This window comes from Symphalangus syndactylus, chromosome 18 (assembly GCF_028878055.3).
Source record: "Symphalangus syndactylus isolate Jambi chromosome 18, NHGRI_mSymSyn1-v2.1_pri, whole genome shotgun sequence".
In the NCBI taxonomy this organism is placed as follows: domain Eukaryota; kingdom Metazoa; phylum Chordata; class Mammalia; order Primates; family Hylobatidae; genus Symphalangus; species Symphalangus syndactylus.
The window spans coordinates 18950823-18974320 of NC_072440.2; the positions used below are offsets into that span (position 1 = coordinate 18950823).

The 23498-nt window shown below is 41.1% G+C and overlaps 2 protein-coding genes across 4 annotated transcripts in view; both read left to right on the forward strand.

Moving 5' to 3' along the window:
• Positions 1-4642, forward strand: part of ST13 (ST13 Hsp70 interacting protein) — a 32492-nt gene extending 27850 nt beyond the window's left edge. For both annotated transcript variants that reach the window (XM_055252793.2, XM_055252794.2), the window contains exons 10-12: positions 166-214; positions 2205-2338; positions 2756-4642. In XM_055252793.2, coding sequence (XP_055108768.1) covers positions 166-214; positions 2205-2338; positions 2756-2884 — 312 coding nt within the window. In that variant the 3' untranslated portion in view covers positions 2885-4642. The remainder of the gene's footprint in view (positions 1-165; positions 215-2204; positions 2339-2755) is intronic.
• A 5266-nt stretch (positions 4643-9908) lies between these two features.
• The window catches only part of SLC25A17 (solute carrier family 25 member 17), a 54811-nt gene continuing 41221 nt past the window's right edge, over positions 9909-23498 (forward strand). Inside the window, exon 1 of one of the 2 annotated variants that reach the window (XM_055252796.2) lies at positions 9909-10105. In XM_055252796.2, the coding sequence (XP_055108771.1) occupies positions 10052-10105 (54 nt within the window). In that variant the 5' untranslated portion in view covers positions 9909-10051. The remainder of the gene's footprint in view (positions 10106-23498) is intronic. The other variant, XM_055252797.2, reaches the window with a different exon arrangement.

Here is a 23498-nt window from a genome sequence, read left to right on the forward strand (position 1 = left end):
CCAGTTGGAAAAAATGTTTGAAGGGGGTATGGAGTATATCCTTTAGTTCAGTATTGCCATCTACTAGGTTATTTTACAATTTTTTTCATGGTCTTGCATGGACAGCACTTATTTCTTCTTCTATTATATAATTTATTTCCTTTTTTTTTTTTTTTTTAATCAAAGGAGGAAGAAGCCAGACGACAGTCAGGAGCTCAGTATGGCTCTTTTCCAGGTATATTTAAAGAAAAGTTAAAACTGTTTTGTTTTATTATACAGTGATATTTTAATATAATACTTAATATTTGTGATACTCTGATTTTGTTCTCTTATACAGTGATATGAAGAACCTAGGTAAAACAAATGATGGAATTATTAGGCATAAAAATGATGTTTTTTGTCCAGTGTAAAAATAGCATATTTTTCTTTCAAATGTGATCAGAAATTGCTAGTGAGGCAAATCTTTGAATACCAGAGGACAGGACTAACACGGAGATAGAAGAGACGGAAAAGGCACGCAGAAGATGTATTGAGTACTTCCTGATTACGACAGTGTGGAATTTTATAAAGACCAGAACAAGACTTAATTTTTTGTTTTTTAAACAGCTGTCTCCAGTTGTTTAATGGTAACTAGCTTTCTCTTAAGGAAAGTTTTTAGAGGCTACGTATGCTTATATGTCATTGGTTAGAACTTAGTTGCATGATCTGACGCTAGAAAATCTAGCCTTTATCCTGAAAGAGTATGTGCACAGCAACAGAAAACAAACCTAGAACAAATACTGAGGATGACCTGCTGTTTGAAGAAAAAGCAAGAAATTAAATTTAGCTCATAGTTTACTTCCTATTTAAAATATAAATAATCTTACTGTCACATACCTATGTTTTAGAAATTGACTGCTAATGTTGGGCTAGTACTAGAGATAATTTTCTGTTATGTACATTTTATTTATATTAGACAAGCTTTGGGTCAGTAATTTTGTTACGGGTAGGCATTAATTTTTCAAAGCATTGGGATAAGTAGGGGCAGCAAGAGAAGTTAGAAGTTGTTTTATGGTCAGTCCCCTTAGATTTCTTCATCTGTGATTGTTAGTTATTAATGGCCATGTTTTAATTACTGTTGAAGCAGGTAGAAATGACTTTATCATGTGTTTCCTTCTTTAAAATGGCTTTACTTACAGTGACCCTTTGTAGAATACATTAATGTTATCTTTCTCTATATTATTATTTGTAATTTTAGAATATCTCCAGTAGACATACAGATTTATGATACTGAAGAACAGTAGATTATTTGGGTTTATAATCTAACAAATTATACTGGGAGAATAAAATCCTTTTTGCTAGAGCATTATTCTCTGTAAAGAAGCACCAGGAATTCTTGTTAAAAATCCAGGTTTCCAGTTTCACTTTCAGAGAATTTTTATTTTGAGATGGAAATGAAAAATCAACAGATAAGCCTTTTAAGGTAGTCCTTAACTGAAGGAAGATCTATGCTAGATGAGTATAGTTGAAACAAAAACCTAAACTAAACTCGTATGAATTAATTTTAAATTGAAACAGACAAATATTCCAAGAATGGAGAGTTGAAAGATGATCAAAATGACTAGCTTTATAATCTAAGGAACTGTTAGATGACTGTTTTTAAGGTGAGATTAGTCTTTTAACAGTGTTATTACTAGAAAAAAGTTGCTGAGCACGGTGGCTCACACTGGTAATCCCAGCATTTTGGGAGGTTGAGGCAGGCAGATCACCTGGGGTCAGGAGTTCAAGAGCGGCCCGGCCAACATGATGAAACCCTGTCTCTACTAAAAATATAAAAATTAGGCATGGTGGTGCATGCCTGTAGTCTCAGCTACTCGGAAGGCTGAGGCAGGAGAATTGCTTAAACCTGCGAGGCAGAGGTTGCAGTCAGCCAAGATGGCACCACTGCACTCTAGCCTGGGCGACAGAGCAAGATGTCTCAAAACAAACAAAAATAAACAACAGTGTTATTACTAGAAAAAGGTTAATCCAGGAGGTAACAAAGTCTGATTTACAGCCTTGTTTTTAAAGAGATAATTAGAAGCTATAACTTGTGTCTTGTTGCAGTCTGATTAGAATTTTCAGACTCTTAAGATTACTTTGTGCTTAGTGGCACCCTTATTCTTTTAACCTGTACTTTTTGTGGATGAAATACTGTGTCGGAATATTTGGGAGTATGATTAGTGTCTATTCATTTTTTATTACAGGTGGCTTTCCTGGGGGAATGCCTGGTAATTTTCCTGGAGGAATGCCTGGAATGGGAGGGGGCATGCCTGGAATGGCCGGAATGCCTGGACTCAATGAAATTCTTAGTGATCCAGAGGTTCTTGCAGCCATGCAGGTAAGACTTGGAAGAAAAACTTTGGACTTTGTATCATTAAGGCAATTCTTTCATAATTCTGTGTGGAGACAAAGGTTACTCTCGTAGCTATTTTTTATTTATCACAGTTACCAGATAGCTAATTATGCAGGAGTGACATTTATTTTCTTTATGCAGAGTGAGTAACTTAAATTTTTAAAACTAGGAAATACTTAGTAACAATTGGCAATTATATGCAGTTGTCCTTTTCTTTGTATCAAAATTGTGCTTTTTTCATCATACAGTTCAAATGACATAATTCAGCTTGATTTTGATACTTCTAAATCCCATTTAACTTAACTATCACCAAATTACAGGTCTAAATAAGAGATGGAATTTAGGATAATAAACTTACTGACCCAGTAGGACACTTTTTAAATACAAACCCTTTCTTTTCAGGACCCAGAAGTTATGGTGGCTTTCCAGGATGTGGCTCAGAACCCAGCAAATATGTCAAAATACCAGAGCAACCCAAAGGTTATGAATCTCATCAGTAAATTGTCAGCCAAATTTGGAGGTCAAGCGTAATGCCCTTCTGATAAATAAAGCCCTTGCTGAAGGAAAAGCAACCTAGATCACCTTATGGATGTCGCAATAATACAAACCAGTGTACCTCTGACCTTCTCATCAAGAGAGCTGGGGTGCTTTGAAGATAATCCCTACCCCTCTCCCCCAAATGCAGCTGAAGCATTTTACAGTGGTTTGCCATTAGGGTATTCATTCAGATGTTTTCCTACTAGGAATTACAAACTTTAAACACTTTTTAAATCTTCAAAATATTTAAAACAAACTTAAAGGGTCTGTTAATTCTTCTATTTTTCTTTACTAATCATTTTGGATTTTTTTTCTTTGAATTACTGGGCAGGGAATATACTTATGTATGGAAGATTACTGCTCTGAGTGAAATAAAAGTTATTAGTGCGAGGCAAACATAACTCATTTGAGGATAAAGTTTGTGTTGGATATGTGGTTCCTGATGCATTTTGACTTGTCTCTTTAAATGCTTTATCTTTTTCTTTAAAGATTTATTTCAGTAAAACTAATTGGGACCACCTGTATTTCAGTAGGACCTGGGTAGGGATTGGAAGTACTTGGCAGGGCAGCAGCAATCTTGCTGTTTGATATAACATGCATCCTTGGGCAGGTTGCCCTTAAATCTTACACTGTGGTGAAGGGGATGATTTTTTTTTTGTAATGCTGCAGTAGAGTTGGAGTACTTAGTTCTCTTGTTGTCCAGTATATCTAATAAGTGTTTCATATTATTTCCACGTAAGGGAAATAAGGTAGTACTTTTCTTTTTATATTTCTATGCTTAAAATTGTCTTTCCTAGTCAAAAATTGCCCAACTCTGTGTTTGCTTTCTGCTTGTTACATTTGTCTCTCTTACTTTTCTTGGGCTAAAGACAGGCTTTTTCCACTGGCATCATCACTGCTATCATCCATTAACAGCATAATTATACAAGCATATTTAATGCTGAGTTTAATTTAATATGTAATACATATGGTAATTGTAGGGTAATACCCACAACAACTGTAGTTTCTTACTTGGCCAAGAGAATGCTTATTTAAGTGTTAGACTTCCATTCTGGCAAAATCTTGCCATATCAGAAGACATTGGAAAGAGGGATTCCCTTTGGTGTTTGGTCTTCTACTTAGAAAATACCTATTGCAGTTAGTTTATCTTATAGTATTCATCTTTGTATTCTGAAGATAAGGTTTGAATTAAACTGATATACACAGAGGGGAACTAATTTTTTTTTATCCAATGTGAATTATAAATGAGATAATCCACAGTTACTCATTGTGGAGTTGAGACTATGAAAGACTCATTGTCTTTGTATTCAGCTCTTAAATAGTGTAACCATATCCCCACCTCTGCTTGCTTTCTTTCCCTCCCCTCCAATGATAAAGAAAATGATAAATTTTCTGTTGTGCATTCAATTCTTATTTTAAATAAGACTTAAGTATAGGCATTCTACCTGACATTGCTACGTTTCTACCAGTGTTTCAATTTAAAGTGCTAGTGTTTAAAAACATTTTCAAGGGATAAGACCTTCCGTATTTTGCTTATTTGAAGAATCAGTGGTAGGAGCAGTGAAGTAAATTCTATGGAGTACATTTCTAAAATAGCACATTTCTGAAATCATAAATAAGCTTATTCAGGTTCTAACCCTTTGCTGTACACAAGCAGACAGAAATGCATCTGTTACATAAATGAGAAAAAGCTATTATGCTGATGGAGCATGCTTTTTAAATCCTTTAAAAAACTCATCATATAAACTTGCATTTGAGCTTGTGTGTTCTTTTTGTTAATGTGTAGAGTTCTCCTTTCTGGAAATTGCCAGTGTGTGCTTGGCTTAACTCAAGAACAGTTTCTTCTGGATTCCGTATTTGATTTATTTAACCTAATTATATTCTAATATTGCAAATATTACCATAAGTGGGTAAAAGTAAAATTCCTCTTCTGAAAATGTGTCCTGTGCTTTTAGATTTTTAAATTCCATAATATACATTCTTAATTTTCAACTCAATATTCTAAACTAGAAATGTTTTCTTGTACTAATGATGCTATCAGAAGGAAGTTTTTTTCTGCTTAAAAATAGAGTTAACATTTCTAGCTGTCTTTAACATACAGTTTCAAACTAGATATTGGGCAGGTGCGGTGGCTCATGCTTGTAATACCAACACTTCTGGGAGGCCGAGGCAGGCAGATAGTTCAAGACCAGCCTGGCCAACATGGCAAAATCCCGTCTCTACTAAAAATACAAAAATTAGCCAGGCATGGTGCTGGGCACCTGTAATTCCAGCTACTCGGGAGGCTGAGTCAGGAGAATCACTTGAACCTGGGAGGCAGAGGTTGCAGTGAGCTGAGATCGCGAAACACAGTCTCAAAAAACAAAAACTAGATATTGATTCCCCCCCCGCCCCTGACTTTTTGTAGCATATGTTCTATTTTATGTCTCTGGTACTCAAGTTATTTACTAGGTATATTAGGCTGCAGACTATTAAGTGCTGCAAACAAGAACCCCTAAAAAACATGTACTTTCTTTTGGGTAGCTGTTCAGAGGCAGGCATTCTGCCATACTTAGAAGGTAGCTTCCATGTCTAGTCCAAAGTTGCTTGCTCTGGTGCTCATTCTCCAATTGAGGAAATAGGAGAAGGGGGGTCTGGGAAACATGCTGAGATACTGAAGCTAATATATGATGTTAAAATTTTATTACTTCTAATATCCCATTGGTCAGTTTGTGTGTTGAGGCTATGTTTAGCTGCAGGGAAAGCCAGTTTGTCATCCATAACTGTGTGGTCACGTGCTCAAGAAAAAACTTAGAGTAGAAACAGGAAAGACGACTTGGGGTGACACCTAGCAGTCTACCATACTAGGAAATACTAGTTTGATAAGATAAAGGAGAATTTCATTTTAGAGATTTGCTAATGACTAAAATTAATGCACCTGAATAGGCACAGGTAAGTAGTGTTTGTGCCAAGCCCTGTTACAGTTTGCAAGTATTGGATCAATTCTGATAATGACCATAAGGGTAGATACTGTTAGCACCACTTCACAATTTTACAGATAAGGAAACTGAAGCACTTAATACGTAAATTGCCCAGGATAACACAGCTGATTATTTGTAAAGCTAAGATTGTTGAATACAGAGGTTTGTGGCTTCAAAGGGCTTTCTCCCAAACTCTATACTGTGCTGCCTCTGTGTACAAGGTTGATTCTTGCAGAATTGTTTAAGGAGCTGAAAACAACTAAAATGTACATTTGAATAAGGTTGGTTAAATAAGGAGTGTCACACACTTGATGTGCTGATGTGTACATCCAGGGGGTTTCTTCCTAATAGTAAGGGACACAGCATAATTGAAGTGCATGACAAGCCCCCAAATAAGGGCAAGAATAAACTAAGTAAAAAAATTATAGTACAGTAATTCTAAAAAGTTCAATATGTGCCAGTATTTACAACCAGTATATAATGTACTTAATAGCACTCATACAGTTTGGGGAGGAAAATGTCCTAAAGTAAATAGGCAACAAAAGTGAATAACTGTTGAGCTTTAAAAAGCAAATTTAAATAGTATGCCTGTCAAGTTGGCAATTTTTCAGTGAGACCTTTCGTATAGTGCTGGTGGAAGTGTAAGTTTATGGTTTTCTATAAAGTTGTTTAGCAAAAACTAAAATCTTTGACGTTTGGTGAAATCCTAATTTTAAAATTAACGGTTCTAAGAAGCCAGGAGGTAAGTAGAACTAATGTAAATGTCTGTGGTGCTCTGAAAATCTAGGCATCTAATACATAATTAAGTAGTTTACTCACAGATCACTGGGACATTTTTAGATTGCAGGGTAAGTAACCTGAGCATACTTAAGCCAGTGTAAAAGCAACATACACGAAATGGCAAGTACTAGCTAGGTTCCTTTAATTCTTACAGCATGGGTGTATACATAATGGCCTTAAATTTTTCATATACTTTATGTAGTGTCAAGGGGTATGATGCTTACATAATTCAAAGGACCCTCATTAAGGAAAATAATGTAATTATGAACACTAAATTGGACACACAAGTGGGTATTTGTTTAGAACGAAAAAAGCCAAAAATTACAATAGTTAGGTTTTTTGAAACAATCTCTGTTTCCCATACTGGAGTGCAGTGACGCAATCGCAGCTCACTACGGCCTTGACCTGAGCTCAAGCAATCCTCCCACCTCAGCCTCCCAAGTAGATGGGACTGCAGGCATGCACCACCATGCCCATCTGTTTGTTTTTAACAGCAATGAAGTCTTACTTTGTTGTCCAGGCTGGTCTGGAACTCCTGGTTTCAAATAATCATCCTGCCTCAGCCTCCCAAAGTGCTGGGATTACAGGCGTGAGCCACTGTGCTCAACTGAGTGATAATTTTTAAAAATTATGTCTCAGGCGGGCACGGTGGCTCACGCCTGTAATCGCAACACTTTGGGAGGCCGAGGGTTGGGGGGGGTCGGTGGATAACTTGAGGTCAGGAGTTCGAGACCAGCCTGGCCAACATGGTGAAACCCCGTCCCTACAAAGTACAAAAATTAGCTGGGTGTGGTGGTCCATGTTTATAGTCCCAGCTACTCAGGAGGCTGAAGAAGGAGAATTGCTTGAACCTGGGAGGCAGAGGTTGCAGTGAGCTGAAGTTGCGCCATTGCACTCCAGCCTGGGCGACGAGCAAAACTCTGTCTCTCTCTCTCTCTATATATATATAAAATGTATCTCGAACATCACAACTTCATAGTTGCATTTAATAACTGATGTAGCTATGCAATGTCTACGTTTTTCAGTGCATACTCTGATTACATGAAAATGACTGGCTGGGTGCAGTGGCTCATACCTGTAATTCCAGCACTTTGGGAGGTTGAGGTGCATGGATCACCTGAGGTCAGGAGTTCGAGACCAGCCTGGCCAACATGGTGAAACCCTGTCTCTACTAAAAATACAGAATGAGCCAGGTATAGGGGCGTGCACCTGTAGTCCCAGCTACTTGGGAGGCTGAGGCAGGAGAATCACTTGAACCCAGGAGATGGAGGCTATAAAGTGAGTCAAGATCACGTCGCTGCACTCCAGCCTGGGTGACAGAGGGATACTCCGTCTCAAAAAAAAAAAAAAAAAAAGTGTACTGTTTTCAGTATGTCAGTCTTTAGTTGATCAGGCTGGGCGCAGTGGCTTAACGCCTGTAATCCCAGCACTTTGGGAGGCCGAAGCGGGCGGATCACGAGGTCAAGAAATTGAGACCATCCTGACCAACATCATGAAACCCTGTCTCTACTAAAAATACAAAAATTAGCTGGGCGTGATAGCGCATGCCTGTAATCCCAGCTACTTGAGAGGTTGAGGTAGGAGAATCACTTGAACCCGGGAGGCGGAGGTTGCAGTGAGCCAAGCCGGGGCCACAAGAGTGAAACTCCATCTCAAAAAAAAAAGTTGCAAGGCCCGGTACAGTGGCTCATGCCTATAATACCAGCACTTTGGGTGGCTGAGGCAGGTGGATCACTTGAGCCCAGGAGTGCAAGACCAGCCTGGACAACGTAGAGAAACGCTTCTCAGGTTTAAAAAAAAAAAAAAAAAAAATGATCAAAATGTTTTTGGTATCTAAGATACAAAAACGTCAAAACAAAGTATTAATGTTTTCATAACTATGATGCATAATCCAGTATATTCTTGACAGCAAGCTCCCAATTTGATCAGGAGTCAGAATTGAGTTCTCAAGTTTTACAACCAACTAGTTTCTGTCTACGTTCCCATGCCAAAATCGTCTTTTTTTTTTTTTTTTTTAGGAGTCTCACTCTGTCCCAGGCTACTAGAGTGCAGTGGTGCAATCTTGGCTCACTGCAACCTTTGCCTCCTGGGTTCAAGCGATTCTCCTGCCTCAGCCTCCCTAGTAGCTGCAGTTTCTACATTGCAATTTCTGCAAGGCATGTGCCACCATGTCCGGCTAATTTTTTCTATTTTTAATAGAGACAAGGTTTTGCCATATGGGCGAGGCTTGTCTCAAACTTCTGACCTCAAGTGATCTGCCCGCCACGGCCTGCCAAAGTGCTAGGATTACAGGCCTGAGCCGCTGCGCCCAGCCCAAAATCATCTTCGCTTCACTTTTGGTCCTGCACTTTCACGTCATGATTCTATGGCGTGATGGGAATGTTCCTGGAAGCAGTATCTTCTGCAAATTTTGTGAAAACGGCCAAGTTAAACTTTGTTAGGACCCTCTCCCAGGGATTAAGTGTGATGTTGGGCATAAAACACTAAGCCTGGCATGTAGTCAGCACTCAGGAGTTATCAGGAGGATATTCTAAAAGGAAACATGGTAGAGCAAGTGGTGATGGTGTCTCAGGAAAGAATCCCTGAGTCCCTGAGGAGCATCCTGAAGCAGAACCTCACAGTATGACAGGTTAAAGCTGAATGTGGCTTTAGTTCTATGTAGTTTTGTTAGTCACTTTGCGACATGGAAAAAAAAATTTTTCCTTCAGTATTTTATGAAGTACTGCTACATACATTGGCTTTCGTAATCCTCACAGCAGATGGGGATTGTTGGTACTAGTACATTGTCATTTCACAAAGGAGGAAACCCAAGAGGTTAAATGACTTCCGCAGTTGCCAACTAGGGGGAGGCTCCCACTCGCGTCTTGTATTTTGGGCTCCTGATGCTCAACGTCTCTTCCCACCACACTCAAAGGTTTTTCGGGAGGAAGAAGTTTACAAGTCCACAATTGAGTTTTTTTCCTCTTGGCCAAAATGTGACTTTCCGAATAGAAAAGAGCTCAGGCGCAGAGAAACAGGGAGACTGGAGTCTCATTGAGTTTCCCCATCTTTGTCACCAGAGTAAAGGCCATTAAGATTTCTGAGATGGAGGGACTGGTCAGGGCCCGGGAACGCCAGAGAACGTCGTGGGAACCGGGAGCCGGGTACCTGGACTCACGCCGCCTTGCGCCTTGGAGCCCGGCCCCCGCGAACACCTCGCTGTCCCGCCCCGCGCCCACAGGGGCCAATCAGTGCTCAGGGGCGTTCTTAGGCCCCCCCCCTTTTCCTGCCCCGCGACCCGGAAGTGGTTCTAGGGCAGGCGGGCGGGTTTGAGAGGGTGGGGATTGCGACTCACACCCTGAGCTCAGGTGCTCCTTTCCTAATTCCACTGGCTGCGGCATCTGTAGGAAAAGTGTGGCTGGGTCTTCGAGGAGCCGCACCAATGGCTTCCGTGCTGTCCTACGAAAGCCTGGTCCACGCCGTGGCCGGAGCCGTGGTGAGACTGGGTCTTCACGCCCGGGCCGCAACGGGTTGTAAGGCTTCTCGGGGGCCAGTCCCGGGATATGCCTGAGGGATGGGTCTGAGAGGGAGGTAGTGTGGGTTGGGGTCCACTGTCATGACTGTGGGGCAGAGAGGAATGGGCCGTTGTTGGAAAGTTGTTGGAGGAATACGGGGTAAGGGCCGAGACTCCGCCACCTCCTGGTCTCCTGTAGACTGTGGGGTAGAGAGCCGTGGTCACACGTGCCCACTCAGGGTCCGCATCTTTGCCTTGGGAAGTTTAAGGTCAGTCCACCACCGCACACTCACACACTTTGCTTCACTGGCCCGGAGGAGAACGTAGGTGTGAAGCCGTGTTGCTTAGTCACATACTTCCCTACAGCCTGTCTTCACGCTTGCCGCGGGCAAGTGGCAATACTTAGTAGGATAGTTCTGGGCACCATTATTAGCAGGAGAAGATAGTTCTTTTTTTTTTTTTTTTTTTTTTCCGAACAGGGTCTCGCTCTGTTGCCCAGGCTGGAGTGCAGTGGCGCGATCACGACTCACTGCAGCCTCAATGTCCCGGGCTCCAGCGATCCGCCCACCTCAGCCTCCTGAGTAGCTGGGACTGCAGGTGTGAGTCACCACACCCGGCTACATTTTTTAAAAAAAAATTGTGGGTCTGGCAGTGTTGCCCAGGCTGGTCTTGAATTCCTGGCCTTAAACGATCCTCTCGTTTTGGCGTCCTAAAGTGCTGGCATGAGCCACTGTGCCTGGCTTTTTTTTCTTTCTTTCAAACTCAAGAACTGGGTTCCTGTCTACCACAAGTGTGGTTTGTTATGAGGTATACGCTTGATTCTTGGGCTTCTGGTGTCTAGGTTCCACTTGACACTTCCCCTGTCTCCTCTTTTCCTTAAAACTTTCCGCTTTTGGCTTGGTGACACCTCTTGTGGTTCTTTTATCTCTTTGACTGCCTTTTCTCATATTCTTCACCAGTTGTTAGCACACACCTTTAGCTGTTAAAATCACTGTGACTTCAGAGGAACATCACTGAATCCTCTGTTTAGCCTCCAGAAACTTCACTGAGAGCTCACCTTCCGTGTAGACTAATCTGGATTTAACCCTAACTCCATCATTTGTTAGCTAAATGCCCTGTAAACCTCACTTTCCTAATCTGTAAAGTGGAGGAAGTGATACCTACCTCACAGAGTTTAAAGAATTAAGTGACACAGCATTTCATGAAAATGCCTAATTCAGGAAGCCTGGTTGGTTCAGTTCAGCCAGAAGAGCCTTTCAGCCAGTATGAAGGCCGAGATGGACGCTTGCGTGACTTGCTTTAACATGGGCATGGAGGCCTGTGTTTCTGGAGTGGAGGGAACAAAGGGGCAAATAGGTTTCAGGGGACCAAATTGTGTGAGACTTTCACTCTGGCTAGCTGTTGAACTTGCTGATTTACCTTTAAACGTGATCACCCTGGCTGCTGTGTTGAGAGTAGAATGTAAGGGAACAGGGGACAATTAATTATCAGGCGAGAGATGATGGTGACTTGGATCAGGGTGGTAGCAGGCGTGGTAGAAGTGATCATTGGCCTGGAATATATTTATAAAATGAGGGTTGGTTGACTCCAAGAGTTTTTGGCTTCAGTAACTGGAGGGATGGTGTTATTTACTGGGATGGCAGAGGCTGTGAAGGAGAAGGTTTTGGGGGAAATGATAAATTTGGCTTTGGTTTTGGAGGAGTTTGAAATGCCTAAGAGTAGTCGTGAGACTAGATGAGCTCACTAGGGAAGTGAGTATGGACTGACAGAAGAATCTCAATGACTGAGTCTTGGAGCAGGCTAACCATTAAGAGGCCGGGAAAATAAGATTGCACCAGCAAAGGAGACAAAAGGAAGGATGGATCAGTACTGTAGGAGGGAAGCTAAGAACTAAGAGTGAAAGCCACGTGAAGAAAGTGTTTCTGGGGAAGGATGTAGACCAGCTGGGTCAGATGCTGCTGATGGGTCAAGTAAGGTGAGGACTAAGAAATAATTGAGAATTTATCATGTTGATAAATCCAGTGGTTAATTGAGAAGACCAGTTTTGGTGGAGTGGTGGGGTAAATAGTTGGAGTGCATCTAAAAGAAGAAAGTGAGAAGATGGGAAATGTTTTTCTCTTCTTTCTTGCAATAAATGTTCATTAAACACCTTTATTGAGTGCATTCTATGTGCCACACGCTGTTCTAGGTGCAAGGAATACAGTAGAGAAGAAGGTCTTTTTCTTCATGAACTATGCATTCCAATAGGGGAGTCAGACAATAAATGAATAGGCCGAGTGCGGTGGCTCACGCCTGTAATCCCAGCACTTTGGGAGGCTGAGGCGGGCGGATCACCTGAGGTCAGGAGTTCGAGACCAGCCTGGCTAACATGGTGAAACCCCGTCTCTACTAAAAATACAAAAAGTAGCCAGGCATGGTGGTGGGCGCCTGTAATCCCAGCTACTTGGGAGGCTGAAGCAGGAGAATCACTTGAACCCGGAAGGCGGAGGTTGCAGTGAGCTGAAATTGTGTTATTACACTCCAGCCTGGATGACAAGAGCAAGACTCTGTCTCAAAAAAATAAATAAATAAATAAATAAATAAATGAATAATTAAAAAATAAGTAGAATAATTTTAGATACAGTTAAGTGCTATAAAAGAACATAGAGGTTGGCAAACTTTTTAAAGAGAGCAGATGGGAAATATTTTAGGCTTTGTGTACAGTTGTCACAGCTACCCAGCATTGCCATGGTCATGTGAAATCAGCTGTAGACAGTAAATGAACGGACAGAGATGTGTTCCAATAAAATCCTGTTTTCAAAAACAGGTATTAGATTGGATTTGGCCCATAGGCCATAGTTTTCTGACTCCTGCTGTAGAGAGAGTGACTGGCAATAGTGGTAATGTATTTCTATTTAATCTACAAAGATACTTCTTTTTTTCACTTGTTGCTTATTTTTCTCTTTTTTTCTTTTTCTTTTTCTTTCTTTCTTTTTTTTTTTTTTGAGATGGAGTTTCGCTCTTGTTGCCCAGGCTGGAGTGCAGTGATGCGATCTCGGCTCACCACAACCTCCGCCTCCTGGGTTCAAGCGATTCTCCTGCCTCAGCCTCTCGCTGAGTGGCTGGGATTACAGGCATGCACTACCACTCCTGGCTAATTTTGTATTTTTAGTAGAGACGGGGTTTCTCCATGTTGGTCAGCCTGGTCTCGAGCTCCCGCCCTCAGGTGATCCGCCTGCCTTGGCCTCCCAAAGTGGTGGGATTACAGGCATGAGCCACTGCGCCTGGCCTGGAATTGCTTTTCTAACTTTGTTTGTTTATGCCTGAATCAAAAAGGATTAATGAAATTATATCGTCATACATAGTATTGTATAACTTAATTTTTTAAAGAAGCAAATATGGCATAATAGCTGAAAAAAAAAGTTCTGTAGTAGAACTTAACTATGAATGTCATCTTTAATCGAACTATAAAACAGGGACAGTAACGACGCCTCACTTAACTGGGTTCTTGTGAGAAGTAAATGTGATTATATTTGTGGAGCATCTAGCATAATGGAACATTGTAGTAAGACCATGATTATTCATTTCTGTCTCAAGTATATTCTTGCAAATGCAGCACTTATACCTAGTTTTAGAAATTTAAGGGAATTGAAATGTTCTCTTGCCTCATGGCCATCTCCACCCATTCCCTTCACTTGTTGCAGATGATCTTACCTTTTACTCTCTAGATAAAATAGAACCTACTTGGGATGAGTTTTTTCAGTTTTTTCCAATTACAGTTGTACTCGTGTTTTCTACATTCTGCTGGTCTCAGAGGAGAAACAGACATATTCAGTGTCTGCTACCTTCGATCTTGGTCCTCCCCTCCAGCCCACGGCCAGTTTTCTTCTAGGACTTTGCTCCAGTAATTTTCATCTCTTTCCTATAGCTTTAACCTAGTGTCTACTTCTGTTCAGCCCTCAAACATGGTCAGGCCTGTCCCATCAGAAAACTATACCAATCTGATCTGGAATCTGGCAGCTTCAGCCTCTGCCTGTTCTCTTTCGCTTTGTGCTAAGCTTATTTAAAGAATATTCTGGGCCGGGTGCAGTGGCTCACGCCTGTAATCCCAGCACTTTGGGAGGCTGAGGCGGGCAGATCACGAGGTCAGGAGATCGAGACCATCCTGACTAACACAGTGAAACCCCATCTCTACTAAAAATACAAAATACTAGCCGGGCATGGAGGCAGGCGCCTGTAGTCCCAGCTACTCGGGAGGCTGAGGCAGGAGAATGGCATGAACCCGGGAGGTGGAGCTTGCAGTGAGCCAAGATTGCGCCACTGCACTCCAGCCTGGGCGACAGAGCGAGACTCCGTCTCAAAAAAAAAAGAAGAAAAACAAACAAACAAACAAACAAAAATCTACTGACTGTTTTTGCATTCTTAATTGATTCCAGTTCTTTGTAAGTATTCTATACTGTTGACCCTTCTACCTTTCTGAAGCTCCTTCTGAAAGAGCAGTTGGTGTTTATTTTTTACTAAATAGCAATTGCTCTTTTAGAGGGAACTTGAGAAGTCATTACTCATTTTAGGGACCTAAAATTAATACTGGTTTCTACTACTAACAGATGCTATAGCTATAAAGGACATGTAGAAACCAACAATTGTTGAGTGCCGCCTGTGTGCCTGGTATGATGCTAGGGGCTTTCCATAATTTTTTTTGTTTGTTTTTTTGAGTTGGAGTCTCGCTCTGTCGCCCAGGCTGGAGTGCAGTGGCGGGATCTCGGCTCACTGCAAGCTCCACCTCCCGGGTTCACGCCATTCTCCTGCCTCAGCCTCCCGAGTAGTTGGGACTACAGGTGCCTGCCACCACACCCAGCTAATTTTTTTGTATTTTTAGTAGAGATGGTTTTTTTTTTAATACAGAGTCTCGCTCTGTCACCCAGGCTGGAGTGCAGTAGCACGATCTCGGCTCACTGCAACCTCTGCGTCCCAGGTTTAAGTGATTCTCCTGCCACATCCTCCAGAGTACCTGGGACTACAGGTGTGTGCCATCACTCCTGGCTCATTTTTGTATTTTTAGTAGAGATGAGGGTTCACCATGTTGGCCAGGCTGGTCTCGAACTCCTGACCTCAAGTGATCTGCCCACCTCAGCCTCCCAAAGTGCTGGGATTGCAGGTGTGAGCCACCACGCCCAGTTACTTTCCGTAATTTGATTCTAACTTCTCATAGCAACCTTGACAGATACTGGTCTCAAAATTACAAATGAGGAAATTGAGACATAGAGATTTGAAATTACTTATATAATATATACTATACTTGGGACCTGAACCTAGATTTTGTCCCAAAGCCCACGCTCTTTCCATTAAACACTCGAGAGTGTCATCCATGAGGCCATTTGTGTAACTTGCCTATCCGTCTGTGTATATATGAGTTAGCTTGATTGTTATGCCAGGGAAAAGACTTACATTAACTCTGATGAGGTGAATAACATTTGTAAATATGAAAGCCATAGTAAGTGGCTTTTAATCTTTAGAATTTTATTAGCTCAAACCACGGAAAACATCTTAGGTGGTTTTTAAAAATTTTTTTAAATTTTTATTTATTTATTTATTTTGAGACAAAGTCTCACTCTATTTCCCAAGCTGAAGTGCTGTGGGATGATCACAGCTCACTGCAGCCTCAATCTCCTGAGCTCAAGCCATTCTCCCACCTCCTAAAGTGTTGGGATTACAGGTGTGAGCCACCGTACCCGGCTTTAAAATAATCTTTCTGTTCTATAATGCAGTGTTCTAAATCAGGAGAGGCTATACATTAACTTCAGTGGTGCTGCTGTGACTTTAGCCACTTCTGGACCCCTCTGGAAACTGATTTTGGACTAGCATTGTATTTTTCCCCCCACCCACTAGTTTTCACCCTGCTGGGATGAATCAACATTTTAGAAACAGTCAGTCACATTTGGTGATATGGTTGGTATACCAACCCAAACATCATTGTTTTATGCTTAAAAGGCATGAAAATCTGCTTTTGTATTTATGTATGTTCCTATCTATTATTCCCATAAGATTGCACACGCTGGGGGGACCAAGTCTTGACCAGATTTACCCAGTGTTTCATTCTTACTCTGTCTGTAAGCTCAACTTCATGTGTGGATTGTGTTGGCCAAATTAAAAAGTATACTTTAGATATTTATTGCCCTTTTACGGGACAGATACAGCCCAGAATGAATAAATCATCTGTTTTTTTTTAGTAAGTAGCCTGAAATGTAGATGATGATGCATTCTTAAGAAATCCAGGTGCCAGGCTGAGAACGCCTGTAATTGTAGCACTTTGAGAGGCTGAGGCAGGCGGAACACTTGAGGCTAGGAATTCGAGACCAGCCTAGGCAATGTAGTGAGACCTCATCTCTAAAAATAAATAAATAAGTTAAAAAAAAAGAAAGAGAGAAAGCAAAAGAAAAAGAAACAAGGAAATCCAGGTGTCAGTTGTAGAATTGTTCACAAAAAAGAGTAACCCCCAAATCCCCAGGAACTTAGGTTAAAAATTGTTTATGTGACTGATCTAGTTTGGATGTTTGACCCCTCCAAATCTCATGTTGAAATGTGACCCCCAGTGTTGGAGGTGAGGCCTAGTGGGAGGTGTTTGGGTCATGGGGGCAGATCCCTCATAAATGGCTTGGTGCCGTCCCCTTAGTGATGAGTGAGTTCTCACTGTTAGTTCATGGGAGAGCTGGTTTTTTAAAAGAGCCTAGTACCCACTCCTCTCTCTTACTCCCTCTCTTACCTGTTCCCCTTTCACCTTCCACCACGATATAAGCCACCTGAGGCCCTCACCAGAAGCAAATGCCAGCACTGTGCTGGCTCACACCTGTAGTCTCAGCTACTCAGGAGTCTGAGGCTGGAAAATCCCTTGAGTCTGGGAAGCCAAGGTTGCAGTGGGCCACGATTGCACCACTGCACTCCAGCCTGGGCGACAGAATGAGACCCTGTCTCAAAAAATACATATATAGAAATAAAATGACTACAATTTAAAAGTTACTGCATGATTGGCCAGGCTCAGTGGCTCACGCCTGTAATCCCAGCGCTTCGGGAGTCTGAGATGGGTAGATCACTTGAGGCCAGGGGTTTGAGACCAGCTCGACCAACACAGTGAAACCCCGTCTCTACTAAAAAAGAAAATAAGCAAAAATTAAAAATAAAAGTTAATACATGATAATCATGGGAACACCGAATATTGATTTAAGCAAAAATCTTAACTATTAGAAGGATGGAGAGAATAAAGAGAGGGATTCAAGACCAGCCTGGGCAACATGGCAAAACCCTGTCTCTACAAAAAATACAAAAATTAGCTGGGTGTGGTGGCTCACACCTGTGGTCCCAGCCACCTGGGAGGCCGAGGTGAGAGGATTGCTTGATACCCAGAGATGGAGGTTGCAGTGAGCTGAGATCATGCTACTGCACTCCAGCCAGGGCAATAGAGTGAGACCCTGTCTCAAAACAATAACCACAAAAAAACAGAGAATGTGGTATAAGAGAGCTGAATTCTCATTCCCCATAAGAGAATGTAAATAATGTCTAAAAATGATTAATAAGATATCAGTATATTATTATATGGAGATGTATAAATTCCAAAACAAACAACTGGAAGAATTTAATTGCCTCTCTGAAGGAAGATTGGATAAAATAGAGAGGAGTGGGGCAAAAACTGCTATATTTTGTCATACCATGTGATTTTTTAAACTATGCATGCTTTGCTTTGATCGATTAAAAATTTACAATTAGAATATTTAATGCACGGTGGCTCACACCTGTAATCCCAGCACTCTGGGAGGCCAAGGTGACCTCAAGGATCACCTGAGGTCGGGAGTTTGAGGCCAGCCTGACCAACATGGAGAAACCCCGTCTCTACTAAAAATTCAAAATTAGCTAGGTGTAGTGGCGCATGCCTGTAATCCCAGCTACTCAGGAGGCTGAGGCAGGAGAATCACTTGAACCCAGGAGGCGGAGGTTGCAGTGAGCCGAGATTGCGCCATTGCACTCCAGCCTGGACAACAAGAGTGAAACTCTGTCTCAAAAAAAAAAAAAAAAAAAATTTAATGCATAGCTATGAATTCATGTTAATTGTTGAAGCTTAGTGATATATTCAAATTCAAGCACAAATTTCTGACTGTATTAGATACAGCTGAAGATACAATTAATGCACTAAAAGATAGGGGCCATCAGTATACAAAAAGACACTCTTAGCACTCTGGAGATTCCAAGGGTCTTGGATGCTCTTGCATCAGGAACCAGGGACTAAGACACTATTATAACAGAAGACATTCCTGTCATTCAGGAAATAACAAGAATTTTACCAGGAGCTCTGTGTCAGGAGCCTAGGATGAGGACCAAATATATACTTTGCATCATAGTATCACATCCCATCATTTAAAAAAAAACCCTAATAAATGATCATCTGTAAGACATTAATTATAGGATATAATCAATATCCTATATAATATATAGCTTCCTAGAGGTATTTACCTTTTTATGGAGTTTTCCTGGTAAAGACAGTGGCCAACCCAGCGGTAGTGTGATGATGTCAGGTTCTGTTTTTGTGACCCTGGCGTGATAAGATTAGCTGAAGGGAGTATTAGAATCGATAGTAAATAATAATGAAGTTTGTTAATGATGTATTTTTTTTGTAGTTAATGGCCTGTGTTCAAACTATAGTCATAGGACCCATTCACACTCCTAAAAATTTTCACCAACCCCAGAGTCTTGCTTATGTGGTTATATCAATATTATTGTGTTAGAAATTAAAACTGAGAAATCATTGAGATATTTGGTTTTGTTTTTTGGTTTTTTTTTTTTGAGACAGGGTCTCACTCTGTACCCAGGCTAGAGTGCAGTGGCACAATCTCAGCTTACTGTAGCCCCAACAGCCCAGGCTCAAGCAATTCTCCCACTTCAGCTTCCCAAGTAGCTGGGATTACAGGCGTGCACCACCATGCTGGCCATTTTTTTTTTTTTTTTTTTTTTTAATTTTTTTGTAGAGACTGGGTTTCTACATGTTTCACCATGTTACTCAGCCTGGTCTAGAACTCCTGGGCTCAAGCAATCCGCCCACCTCGGCCTCCCAAAGTGGGATTACAGGTGTGAGCCTTTTTGTTTGTTTTTTTAAAGAGATGTGGTCTATGTTGTTGGCCATGGTGGTCTTGAACTCTTGGCCTCAAGCAGTCTTCCTACCTCACCCTCCCAAAGTGCTAGGATTACAGGCATGAGCCACTGAGCCCGGCCAAGATATTTGTTAATTCATTAAAAATCATTAAAAATACATTAGCTGGGTGTGCTTGTTCATACCTATAATTCCAATGTTCTCTCGCCTCTACAAAAAAAAAAAAAGGTAAAATACATCCATTACATGTTAACATACATAAGCTATATTTTTTAAACCATATTTTCCAAAACGTTGTAAGATGAATGGCATTGATGTATAGTTTTGCAAACCTCTCTCTGACTTGATAGAAGATAGCTAGATCCTTTTATCTGCTTCTGAATTCAGTCTGTTGCAATATCACACATTTATGTGTAGCCGTTGGAAAATTTTGCTACACACTGTGAGAGAGTAAGAATGAGAAGGGCAAATAGCATCTTATTATATCATAATGATTCTTATGAAAAGGTTTTTAATCCTACAAAGTCTCTTAGAAAGGATTTGGGGACTTTTAGGGATCTCCAGACTATAGTTTGAGAATCACTAGACTGTATTATATCTTGTATTCTGATGTCTTTTATAAAAAATATTTGCCTCTTACCCACTTCAAAACTGAAATGTTTAACACGCTTCTTTATAAAAACATTGTACAGAGATGCGTAACATGAGAAATAGAAACCACTCTTAATTCCCTCCCTCCTCATATAATCATTCTTAAGAATTAGTTGTTTGATTTTCCCAGATCTTATGTGTGTGTGTTGTGTACACTTTTATAAGTGGAAGAGAAAATTTCAATGTCATGTGTGTCTTGATTGAAAAAAGGTTGAGAACTTTGGTAGGAGAACCATAAACAGTAGGAGTAGGAGTCAGAGATCTTGGTTGTAACCTTGCCTCTGCCACTCTGGCTTTGGGCAGACCCCTCAACTACCCTGCCCTGTCTCCTCACTTCTCAGCTGAAGGGACTCCACTGCTTCAAGTGCCAATATAGTGTAGGAAGTCACTTACTCTCCCAACACTGAATGGTTAAATGCTGCTGGGGTGGGAAGATAGAGTGTTGTAATTAAAAATATTTTGAGTGAGATACAAAGAAGGGTGTCTCTTGGGAAATAGATTCTTTAAAATTGTAATTGCTGTCAGCGATAGAACCCCCACTCAGATAGATGGTTAGAATTCTGTGGGACTCAAAATAATGGATTTATTTTATGCCTCTCTGGCACAACAGTATTGTACATTGTGGTTATCTTCTCGGTATTTTGTGCCTTCTAATTTTATGTAAGTGAACAGACAGTCCTCAGGGGAAAAAAATGAGTATTTATGTTAAGATAAATTAAATTCAGATTCTGAAAAGTTATGTGCTTATACAGCTTGGCATAAGACTCACATATATAACAAATATTTTGCTTCAGGTAATAGCTGCTTATAAAAACAGTCATCTTTGTGTTTGCTTGGCTAGGAGACAAATACAGCAAGTCCCTGAGGTATAGAATGCTGTGTTCCAAATTTAGCTTTAGTATTCGGAGTACATTATTATTATTATTATTATTTGAGACGGAGTCTTGCTCTGTCACCCAGGCCGGAGTGCAGTGGCACGATCTCAGCTCACTGCAAGTTCCGCCTCCCAGGTTCACGCCATTCTCTTGCCTCAGCCTCCGGAGTAGCTGGGACTACAGGCACATGCTGCCACACCCGGTTAATTTTTTGTATTTTTAGTAGAGAAGGGGTTTCACTGTGTTAGCCAAGATGGTCTCGATCTCCTGACCTCGTGATCTGCCCACCTCGGCCTCCCAAAGTGGTGGGATTACAAGCATGAGCCACCACACCTGGCCTCTAATTTTTATTTCTATATTAGTAATTTTTAAAAAGTTTTAATTATAGTAAGAGCGTGAGCTCTGTAGTCAGGCTGCCTATGTTCAAATACTGATTCTATCACAAACTATCTGACTTTAAGAAAATTACTGTACCTTTTGGTATCTGCTTCCTCATCTGTAAAATAAAGAGAATGATAGCGCCTGCTTCATTGGGTTGTTGTGAGGATTAATTTTTTAAATTGAGATATAATTCATACAACATAAAATTATTTCAAGTATAGTTCAGTGGTATTTAATACATTCACAATGTTGTATAACCACCACCTCTATCTCATTCCAAAACATTTTGAATAGATAAAATGTGGCATATACACACAGTGGAACACTCAGCTATAAAAAGGAATGAAGAATTTGTATGTGCTACAATATGGATGAACCTTGAAAGCATGATAAGTGTAAAGAAGCCATGGCCGGGCATGGTGGCAATCATCAGTAGTCATAGCTACTTGGGAGAGTGAGGCAGAAGGATCACTTGAGTCAGGAGTTCAAGGCTGTAGTGTACCATGATTGTGCCTATGAATAGGTACAGACAGCACTCCAGCCTGGGCAACATAGAAAGACCCCATCTCTAAGACAAGAAAAGAAAAGCCAGTAGCAAAAAGTCACAGGTTACATGATTTCCTTTAGAGTAAATATCCAGAGTAGAGACAGAAAGCCGGTTAGTGGCAGCTAGGAACTGAGTGAAGGGGGAAATGGGAAGTACTTGCTTAATGAGTATGAGATTTTCTTTGGGATGATGAAAATATTTTGGAACTTTGGTGGTGGTTGAATAATATTATGAATATATAAATGGAATACTTCAAAATGGTTAATTTTATAATATGTTAATTCCACCTTTTTTTTTAAGCCCCTTGCGCAATTAGACTGGCAAAAAAAAAAATCCTCAGACAACCAAAATAGAAGAGCCTTCATAACCCTGTAGGTTTTTAATCTTCTTTCTGGCCCCAATGGATTTCCCTTACTTTCTTGCAAGTTCAGCTAAGCATTTAAAGGATATTTGTTATATATATTTTATTTGACATTTCTAGGTATTTTGCAGCACGTTTTCTAGGCTACCATATTGCTGGAAATGGAAGCCTACATTTCAACTTTAAATATTTAACCCTCACATTTACACTTACGTTTTCTAACAAAGCCTAAAAGAAATCCATACGTGTGTGTGTATGTGTGTGTACCCTTTCCTTTAATTGGTTAAAACTGGTCAGCTTTTAGTTTCCTCCCCACTTCACAGCTTTCCCCTGCCTCTGCCTATCTGTTTACTGCTTCCAGCCTCCAGGGATTGTAGCAAAAAGGTGGAAATGGGTTTCTGGCAAAATGTGATAATGGTTAGCTTTCTGGGCACAGAATTTCCTGTTCCAGCTGGGTGCTCCAAGTCACCGTTGGCAAGTCAGGTTCCCGTACTCACAGTTACTAGCTGGGACTGGTACTGCCTGTCTGGTATTACTGTGACACCCAGCCATGCTTCCCAGTGTTTGTGTCCACAATTTGTATAATAGTAATCCTGTTGTATTAGTTTTCTATTGCTGCTGTAACAAATGACCACAGACTTAGTGGCTTAAAATAACACAAATTTATTTTCTGTAGGTCTTGTAGATCTGTAGATAAGACTGATGCGGGTCTCACAGAGTTAAAATCAAAGTGTCAGCAGAGCTGTATTCCTTTTTGGAGACTAGGCCTGCAGCCATGTCCAGCCCTTTGAATGCGAGGACTTTTTGCTTACCTGGTGTGGCGGATATCACAAAAATTATGCACAGACCTTTTTTTAAGCTCATCACCTCTCATTAGTGTTAGTATATTTTATGTGTGGCCCAAGACAATTCTTCTTCTTCCAGTATGTCCCAGGATTATCCCTAGAAGATTGGACATGTGTGCTCTAGGGGATAATCCGTTTCCTTGCCTTTTCCAGCTTCTAGAGGCCGCCACATTCCTTGGCTAGTGGCTTTTTATCCCATCTTCAAAGCCAGGAATGTTGGGTTGAGTCCTCATCACATTGCAGCTTTCCCACTATTCTTCTACTCTTCTGTATTCCTCTGCTATCTTTTTTTGAGGCAAAGTCTCACTCACTCTGTTGCCCAGGCCAGAGTGTAGTAGCACGAACTTGGCTCACTGCAACCTCTGGTTCAAGCGATTCTCCTGCCTCCGAGGTTCAAGAGATTCTCCTGCCTCAGCCTCCTGAGTAGCTGGGATTACAGGCTTGTGCCACTACTCCCAGCTAATTTTTGTATTTTTAATAGAGACAGGATTTCACTGTTTTAGCCAGGCTGGTCTCGAACTCTTGACCTCAAGTGATCTACTGCCTTGGCCTCCCAAAGTGCTAGGATTACAGGCGTGAGCCACTGCTCCCAGCCAATAA